The sequence below is a fragment of the Rhincodon typus genome, chromosome 47 (assembly GCF_021869965.1).
Source record: "Rhincodon typus isolate 14 chromosome 47, sRhiTyp1.1, whole genome shotgun sequence".
Taxonomy (NCBI): domain Eukaryota; kingdom Metazoa; phylum Chordata; class Chondrichthyes; order Orectolobiformes; family Rhincodontidae; genus Rhincodon; species Rhincodon typus.
This window is the reverse complement of record NC_063378.1, coordinates 7,430,780-7,440,163: the sequence shown is the minus strand read 5'-3', so window position 1 is coordinate 7,440,163 and position 9,384 is coordinate 7,430,780. Positions and strand designations below refer to the sequence as shown.

The window sequence follows — 9,384 nt, the reverse complement described above, 5'->3', positions numbered from 1 at the left end:
GTGTGTGTGTGTGATTGTGCATGTGGGTGTGAGTGCGCGCGTGTGTGGGTGTGTGTGTGAATGTGTGTGTATGTGTGTGTGAGAGATTGTGCATGTGGATGTGTGTGTGATTGTGTGTGTGTGTGTGTGTGTGTGTGTGTGTAGGGGTGTGTGTGTAGGGGTGTAGAGGACAGTCCAGCAGACAGCCAAAAACTTACATTGACGCAGAAGAGAGTGGTCATTCGGTGGAGGTAGTTGGGATTGGTTGACATAGACAGCACCTTGGGAAGGATGGTGTTCTGAGCCCAAACCTTGCCGAACTTCTGGGTGAGCTTCTTCAAATTGTTGGTGGCTGCCTCACGAATGGCGTACACTGGGGGGTGGGGAGAGATGGAAAACATCACAAATTCTAGGCCAGAAAGACCACGATCGAGAATGGATATCTACCAACCCCGCACTGTACTCTCTCTTGTCAGCACAGCTTCACACTGGGCTTAAGCCCTTCAGAAAATTCCGTATTTCTGCAAAAAAAACAGGAGCAAGACGCAGGAGCTTTTTGGTTGGCACTGATCAGGATAGATTCAGGAAAACCAAATTTTAGAGGGATCACTGGTTAATTCATGGTGCACCTGGCTAATGGGTTGACTCTGATTTGTTGGAGTGTCACTGCAGAAATGCACCAGGGAACAGGTATCCCAAAGCTTTTCTGTTAAGTCAAAAATAGCAAGTGGACTCTAATTGGTTGAAATGTGACTGTGGAATTCCCCTTAGCAAGTATCAGCCAATTGGTACTTTGGCTGACATGCAGCACAAATTATTATCTCCTCTGAAATTTGGTTTTCTTGCATCTGTCCTGATGAGTACAAGAAGAAAAGCTTCAACTTCAAGTGTTGCTTCTACTTTCAGCAATAATGTTCCCTTGAGGTACCAGACTAAGTCATCAACATTTAATATTGCACTAATCACTATTGAAGTGAGTTCAGCACAAGTTCAGGCCATTCGGCCCAGCTACTCTGGGTCTGTGTTTATGCTTCATAGTATCAGAGAATTGTTACAATGCAGACAGAGGTCATTGGCCCCATCATATCTGCACCAGTTCATTTACCTTGTATCAATCTCCTGCCACTTCCCTATATCTCTGCTCACCACTTCCAACCAATACACACACACACACACACACACACACACACTGGAGGAGTTGGGGTTGAAATATCTGTGAAGAGATTCGATCAAGGGGTTCAAAATCATTAGGAGCTTAGAAAGAGGAGACAAGGAGAAACTGCTCCCATTGACAGAAGGATTGAAAACCAGACGGCACACATTAAAGGCAGCTAATTGGCAGAAGAAGCAATGATCTACATGAAAAGAAAGTGTTGTCATGTAGCGGGTGGTTAGTAGGCTAGAAATGAACTACCTGAATGTTGTGATGGACAAGTTCAAAAGTGACCTTCAAAAGGGAACTGGATCATTGGCATGGACAGAAACTGTGGTGATTTACTGTTGCAGGGATGAAGTTTGGACATCGCGGGTGCAATGACCACCTTTCGCCAGAACTGACCTCTGGGATTACAAGGTGTAGAGCTGGATGAACACAGCAGGCCAAGCAGCATTGGAGGAGCAGGAAAGCTGACGTTTCGGGTCTAGACCCTTCTTCAGAAATGGGGGAGGGGAAGGGGATTCTGAAATAAATAGAGAAAGAAGGGGAGGCGGATAGAAGATGGATAAAGGAGAAGATAGGTAGAGAGGAGACAGACAGGTCAAAGAGGCGGGGTTGGAGCCAGTAAAGGTGAGTGTAGATGGGGAGTTAGGGAGGGGATAGGTCAGACCAGGGAGGACGGACAGGTCAAGGAAGCGAGATGAGGCTAGTAGGTAGGATATGGGGGTGGGGCTTGAGGTGGGAGGAGTGGATAGGTAGGAGGAAGGACAGGTTAGGGAGGCGGGGATGAGCTGGGCTGGTTTTGGGATGCGGTCGGGGGAGGGGAGATTTTGACCATCTCTGACCTCTGGGATTGTTGCCTTGAGCAGAGTTTGAGAGAACCGGGTCGCGTTTAGACAAATGAAAGGTGATCTCATTGAGTTGTACAAAGCTTGAGAAGGTGGATGTGTTTCTCCCTGGTTCCATGAACGGAATTGGGGGTAGAACCAGAGGGCACTGTGTCATATTAACAGCACGGCTAAAATGAGGAGAATTCCTTCAAATGGAATGCAGTGGTTCAAGAACGTAGCTCACCACCACCTTCTCAAAGGGCATTAAGGGCATTAAATGCTGGCCCAGCCAGCGACACCCACGAGGGAACAAAAATAAACTCTGGATGACGTTTTAGAATTCTGTAGTCTACTAGAGGGCTACGGAAGCTTGAAGTCATTGAATGTGTTCAAGACAGACCAGTGGATTTCTAGGTATCATGAAATATGTTGAGAGGGCGTTTCCCCTCATGGGAAAGTCTAGGACAAGATGGCATAGTCTCAGAATAAAGGCATGCCAATTCAAGACTGAGATGAGGTGGAATTTCCTTACCATCCTTAGCAGTGAGAGCTATGGAGGCACAGTCCTTGTGCATATTTAAGGCTGAGATAGGTGGATTCTCGATCAGTCAGGGAATCAAGGGTTATGATGAAAGGGTAGAAAAAGTAGACTGTGATGAGGAACAATTGAAGAAGTCTTCTTGAACTCAGAAATCTAAGGGAGATTTGATTGAAGTTTGGAAAGCATGAGTCTAGTCAGGGTGAGACGGAACAGTTTTGAAGTGTTTTGCAAAAGAAGCAAACACGGGTTGAGAATAGCATTGTTCACACAGTGGGTAGTTCAGTTTGGAAGGCACTGCCTGTGGAATCGGGTCCAATCGGGGAATTCAAGATGGTACTGGATGGTTATTTAATCAGAAACAATCTGCAGGACTACGGTTAGAAAGCAGCAAATTGGAATGCTCAAAGAGTTGGCACGGACCTCACAGGCTGAATGGCCCCCTGCACTGTAATAATTCTTTGATCCTGTGTAATAGTATTGAGGGACAATATCAGCACTGTGGTTGACTCTTAACAGCCCTCTGGGCAATAAAGCTAGTGATGCCCACAGCCCATCAATGAAAAACAATGATCTAGCTGAATAGCAGAGCAGTCTTGAGGGGCTGAACAGCCTCCTCCCTGCTCCTATTTCCTACGTTGTGCAATGACTAGAGGAGCCCAAGGTAAAATGTCCCTCATAACGTTTGCCTGCTCCTGAATGAAACTGTATGATAGTCATACATCGGTGTTGATAACAAAGCGACACCGTCCTCACCATGATCCACCAGCCAAGCCATGCAGAGTGAGTTCAGTTTCTCATTGAAGAAATCAACACCCTGTGGAGGAAAACAGACAGCATTTTTAAAGGGGAGACTTGGGCAGTTCTGCAGTAGACAGTTTGAATATCATACTGACCTTGTATTTGCACCCTCCTGTGCACCAAGCCGGTTTCTCCTGCCGAAGAGAAGGACAGCGCCAAGGACAGATCCTCCCCCTCACGCAGCTGTCAATACGTTCAGCATACATCAGAACAGGAGGCCATTCAGCGCCCTTCTCAAGCCTGTTACACAGAAACAGGAGGATGCCATTCAGCCCCCTCCTCATGCCTGTCACACAGGAACAGGAGGAGTCCCATTCAGACCTGTCCTCAAGCCGGTTACACAGGAACATGCACTATCGAATCAACCATCTCCCCTGGACATTTATGGAATTACTATCATTAATCTCCCATTTTTAACATCCTTTGGGTGGGCAGGGGTCACTATTGAGCAGAAACTTAAGTGGAACAGCTATGGCCACACTGCAGCTATGAGAGCAGGTCAAAGATTGGAAATTCTGTGCCAAGCACCTCAACTCCTAATTCGGCCCAAGCCTGCCCACTACTTACAACAAGGCACAAGTCAGGAGTGTGATGGCACTTGCTTGGATGAATGCAGTTCCAACAACACTCAAAATGCAGAGGGGCAGTTCTCTCCTGAGTCCTGGGGCTGATATCTATCCCTCAGCTAACATCACTGAAACAGATAAAGTGGCTTCAGGGATCGCATCACTGTTTATGGGATCTTGCAGGGTGTAAAGTGGCCGCCCTGTTTCGTACAGTTACAAGACTGACTGCACTTCCAAAAGGTTACCTTGATTGGCTTTGAAACACTGGGCGATGTCCTGAGGTGGTGAAAGTTGCGAGAGAAATGAGAGTTCTGCCTTTCTCAAAGACCACATCAAACCACTTACTTACCAGCTGGCCTGCTAACAGAGGCATGTACTCGATGATGGCCAATCGCACCCGCCATTTTGCATCTTCTGCCAGCTCAACAATGGCAGGGAGCAGAGACTGTGACAGCTGCCTGATGCCAATCACCTCATTCACACAGTCCAGGTTGGAAATGATGTTCAGTCGGACCTCTGGGCACTGCAGGGAGAGAGAGAGAGGGAAGGAATGACAGTGGCAATGCACAGGGAGAGACAGAGCATGAAGAGAGAAGTAGAAAAAGAGGGAAAGAATGCAGAGAGAATCAGAAACAGAAAGACACAGCACACAGAGAGAGAGAGAGAGAAGCAATAGATGGAGAGAGACAGCACAGAGTGCGAGGGAGAAACAGAGAGCAGAGAGAAATAAAGACAGAGACAAGGAGAGAACACGGAGGAAGATAGACAGATGGCAAAGGGAGAAAGAGAAAGAGAGCAGAGATAGAGGAAAATACAGTAGAGAGTAGACAGCCCAAGGTAGACCATGCAGAGAGAAAGAGAGAGAGTGACAGTGCAGAGAGAGAGAAAAAGTGCAGAGAGATTCAAAGAGACAGTGGCCGTACAGTGAGAGAGCGAAAGAGAGAGGGCAGAGAAATAGACAGGGGCAGAGACAGCGTGAGAGAGGAAAAGGGTAGGTATATAATAATCAGAAAGCAGGCAGTAAATGAGAGAGAGATAGAGAAGGCAGAGGTGGTAAAGTAAGTGTGCAACAAATCAGTGAGGTCACAGAGAATTTATTACTCACACAGTGAGCTGTTTATCTTGAACATGCTGCCTTAATAGGCAGTGGGAAACAGGTTCAATAGGAACTTCTCGGCACACAGAGAGACACTCACATCATCTTTCAGCTGTGCGAGGAAGAGGGGCAGGAGGTGCTCAATGGTGTTCTCCTTCCCCAGCATTGGAGACAAGCCCATGATAACAGCAGCCAGGGCAGACTTCACATGCTCATTTGCATCCGATACCAGCTCCTAATTCAAGGCAGAGCAAAGCTCAGTGAGCAAGCATTCTGATTTTATACACTGCAGTTACAGTTCAGAGTTAGACTCAGACGGCAGACGTCTCTTGTTTTGAGATTGATGGAAGGTGGACAGAAAAGCAGGAGGTGATCACGTTTGAACCTTTCTCAACTCACTCCATATTTACGTGTGAGCAAAAAACACCAAATCCTTGAGGCGATGGGAGCAGGGCAGAAATTCCTGCTTCCCGCGGAACCCTCTGGGCTTCAGTGCCTTGGGTGGCACAGTGGCTGAGTGGTTAGCATTACTGCCTCACAGCACGAGGGACCCAGGTTCGATTCCACCCTCGGGCAACTGTCTGTGTGGAGTATGTACGTTTGCCCAGCGTCTGCGTGGGTTTCCTCCGGGTGCTCCAGTTTCCTCCCACAGTCCAAAGATGTGCAGGTTAGGTGGACTGGCCACGCTAAATTGCCCTTGGAGTCCACGGATGTGCAGACCAGGTGGATTAGCCTTGGGAAATGCAGGCTTACAGGGATAGGGTCTGGGTGGGATGCTCTTTGGAGGGTCGGTGCGGACTCGATAGGCCAAATGGCCTGCTTCCACACTGGCGGATTCTATGATCTGTGCGCCACATTTAAAAGGTACCCGACACTCTCTGTAACCCAGGATTATGAGCATAGGTCAGGGTCATCGCACACCCCCCATGCCATGCCTGGAGCTGTGAGACATGCCCCATGGTTCACTGACACCTCCCTGTTTACTGGGGCTGACCTCTTGGCACTGCAGAGAGAGAGGGAAGGAGTGACAGTGGCAATACATGATTACCCCGAGCGACCATAATCTGGTCAAAAGGTGGATGTGGCGGTCAGCGCCCATGAGAACCCGAGGAGACACTGGAGTACGGCTGAGGGCTCTGGCACTCGGAGGGCTGCTCGAGAACAGGCTGAATCCAGAATCTACCCTCAGCTGTAAAAGGGCTGGTGGAGATGCAGGGGCAGGCAGCAGAAGATCTGGCAGAAATCAATCAGAGACCTGAACGGTTCTGTTGGACGTGGCCAAAAAAGGAGCCAGGTCCAGCGCCTGCAAAGTCCATGCTCAGACCTTGACACGGGCCACATTGCCCAGCTGGGGGAAGAGGTGTCTCAGGGAATGTGACCTCTCTCCGGATGGCTGTTGTCCTTGAGGGGAGAGGGAGTTGCCATTGCACACTGACAGCAGGGGCGATAAATGGGAAGCCATCCTTCCACTGTCAGTGGCACTAAGACGCAGAGATGGGAGAATAAAGAGCAAACAATATTGAAGACACTTTTGGAGGATGGATGTTAATATACTGAAACAAATGCTTGTGGTCATTGGCTTGTGAATGCGTTCCATTCTGGAGTCCGTTCACAGGTTGATTTGTACTCAAGTTGGAACACAGTGCAGAACAATATAAATTATTTGTTATTAAGTACAGGAAACATTCATGTGTCAGATCCTTAAAAGTACACCCCTATATGGATTGTGCTCATAAGTACAAGTGTTTGTAAACCTGACATTGGTAATTTGGGGACCCCCTGTATATGGCACTTTGTGCTACATTCCCGCGCGCTCTCTCAATCTGTTATGACATTGCACTATTGATGCTTTCCTTGAAGACTACCTTGAGGAATAATGCCTCCCCTAGATATTCTTATGCACATCTTGAACAGCAGTGCAAAGAGTGCTGAAGCTCCAGTTCACTGCTGAGAAGCATATCACCCCTGCAAAACAGAACCCTAAACTAGATGGTTGGGCTTCGGTATTTAATCATCATGGTGTAACCCGTCTACATCTCTGTGATAGATGAATGCCCTTTTCAAACTAAGCTTTGTGTCATACTTGAGCAGACCTCAGATGAGCCTGCAGAACCTGATACCAATGCGCTGGCCAGGAAACTGAGCAGGAAATTATTGGTGCGAAGAGAAGGATTACAGCCATTTATAATCTATGACAGAGTATATTAAAGTTTTATTGCTATTAAATAAACCTTCCCTTAAGGCCAGTGTTTAGGACAGAAATGCAATACTATACTATATGCGTCCTATCTTATTGTAGACACGTGATTTCCACAGTGAAGGATTCATTACAGGCAAGAAACTTACAGCCAGTACAATAAAGACAGATACAAACTAGGCTGTTAACTAGATTGAGCTTGAAATGTATCAAAGTAGAGCTGAGATTGAGTGTTCAAGAGCTATACTGAAGCACAACTATCAAAAAATGAACACAGGAACATGCAAAGCTGCCAAAAGCTCCAACAAAAGGGACAAAGGATGCCACCGAAAGCTGCTGAAGGCATTGGGTAAGACGCATTGGCTACAATTTTTCCTCTCATGGTGCTGCTCAGAATGAAATAAAACACTGCCCTGGTATTTTTTTCTCCATTCATAATGGCAAAATAATGAAATTGTGACTGATTTAATGAATAAACCAGAACAGTTATTAGTAGGGAGCCTTCCATCATTGTTGGGAAGAGATTGCTCCAAAGTGTCTTTCACCTGAGACCTCTCTGAAGAGCAAAAATAAATGGGCAGCAGAAATTTTGAAACCTGAGTGAACTCAACCAATGTTTGATAATAGGGCCCAAGATGAAAAAGAGTCCATTGATTAAAGTTACTGTATTAATGCAACTCAAAGAATCCTGTGACTCTGTGTAACCAAAGGATGGTCTAATTAAGGACTGGATTGTATTAGACATAAGAGGTTCCACAGTGACTGCACGTCACTAAGAGAGGAGAAACCTAGCTTCAAGAAAACTATGAACATGTGCAAAAGCACTAAGGTTGTAAATCAGCAGCTGGAGCTTAGTCATGGTATAGCGACTCTATAGGTCCAAAAGGCAGAACAATTGTGGAGCATTAGGCAAAGGCTGCAGGAGATATCACCCAAAGAAGAAAATATATGTCAAGCGTAGAGCAAACAGGCTGTTACTTCCGAGCCGAGTTATTTTGCACAAGTGCACAGCTAAAATATACAACAGCAGATACACAGGACTCCCGGAGAGATATCAATTGAAGATTCTGATGAATCACTGTACACCAGATTACAGCAGATTGATTCAGTCTGATCAACAGTCAATGAACAGTTTGTGACTGTTTTAGTGAAGACAGCCGAAAATGAACATTAAGTCAACATAAAGTGACAGATAGGCACTGGTGTATCATACATAATGACCTTCACAGACCTGTCTGAAGTGACTCAACATGGCTATTCAAAAATGAAGCCCTTGAAAGTAAGTCTGAGGCACCATATCATGCCAAAAGGACATAATCCTCAGAGTCTAATGCAATAGCAAATGTCTTGCTCAAATCAAGCAAATTTCTTTTGAAATTTATTCATTCATGAGATGCGGGCATTTTATTTATTTATTATCCCTAGGTCCTCCTTGAGAAGGCGATGGTGAGCTGCCCTCTTGAACTGCTGCAGTCTGTGTGCTATAGGCACCCACAATGCTCTTAGGTAGGGAATCCAGGACAGCAACACTGAAGGAACGGTGATATATTTTCAAGTCAGGGAGGTAAGTGGCTTGGAGGGGAACTTGTACGGGGTAGTGTTCCCATATATCTGCTGCCCTTGTGCTTCTAGAGTCATGGGCTCATAAGGCACTGTCTAAGGAGCCTTGAAAAATTTCTACAGTGCATCCTGTTGATGGGACACACTGCTGCTACTGAGCATTGGTGGTGGTGGTGGGAGTGGATGCTAATCAAGTGGGCTGCTTTGTAATGGACAGTGTTGAACATTTTGAATGTTTTTGGAGCACCACTCATCCAGGCAAGTGGGGAGTATTCCATCATACTCCTGACTTGTGCTTGTAGATGGTGAACAGGCTTTGGGGAGCCAGGAGATGAGTTAGTCACTCCAGGATTCCCAGCTTCTGACCTGCTCTTCCAGCTACAGTATGTAAATGGCAAGTCCAGTTTGGTTTCTGGTTAATGGTAACCTCCAGGTTGAGCATGGGGTCAAATATAAAGCTCTGTCTACACTGTTCCCATCAAACACTGCCAGGACAGGGATAGTATGGCGTTAGATACGGAGTAAAACTCTCTCTGTACTGCTCCCATCAAACACTGCCAGGACAGGGATAGTATGGCGTTAGATACAGAGTAAAACTCTCTCTGTACTGTTCCCATCGAACACTGCCAGGACAGGGATAGTATGGAGTTCGATACAGAGT

General features: G+C 46.5%; 1 protein-coding gene across 1 annotated transcript in view; it reads right to left on the bottom strand.

Moving 5' to 3' along the window:
* LOC109915930 (serine/threonine-protein phosphatase 2A 65 kDa regulatory subunit A alpha isoform-like) overlaps positions 1 to 9,384 on the bottom strand; it is a gene marked incomplete at its 5' end in the record, with an annotated part of 27,402 nt that overhangs the window by 9,062 nt on the left and 8,956 nt on the right. Inside the window, 4 exons of the mRNA XM_048620652.1 lie at positions 198 to 352; positions 3,260 to 3,320; positions 4,220 to 4,393; positions 5,067 to 5,201. Of these exons, the coding sequence (XP_048476609.1) occupies positions 198 to 352; positions 3,260 to 3,320; positions 4,220 to 4,393; positions 5,067 to 5,201 (525 nt within the window). The remainder of the gene's footprint in view (positions 1 to 197; positions 353 to 3,259; positions 3,321 to 4,219; positions 4,394 to 5,066; positions 5,202 to 9,384) is intronic.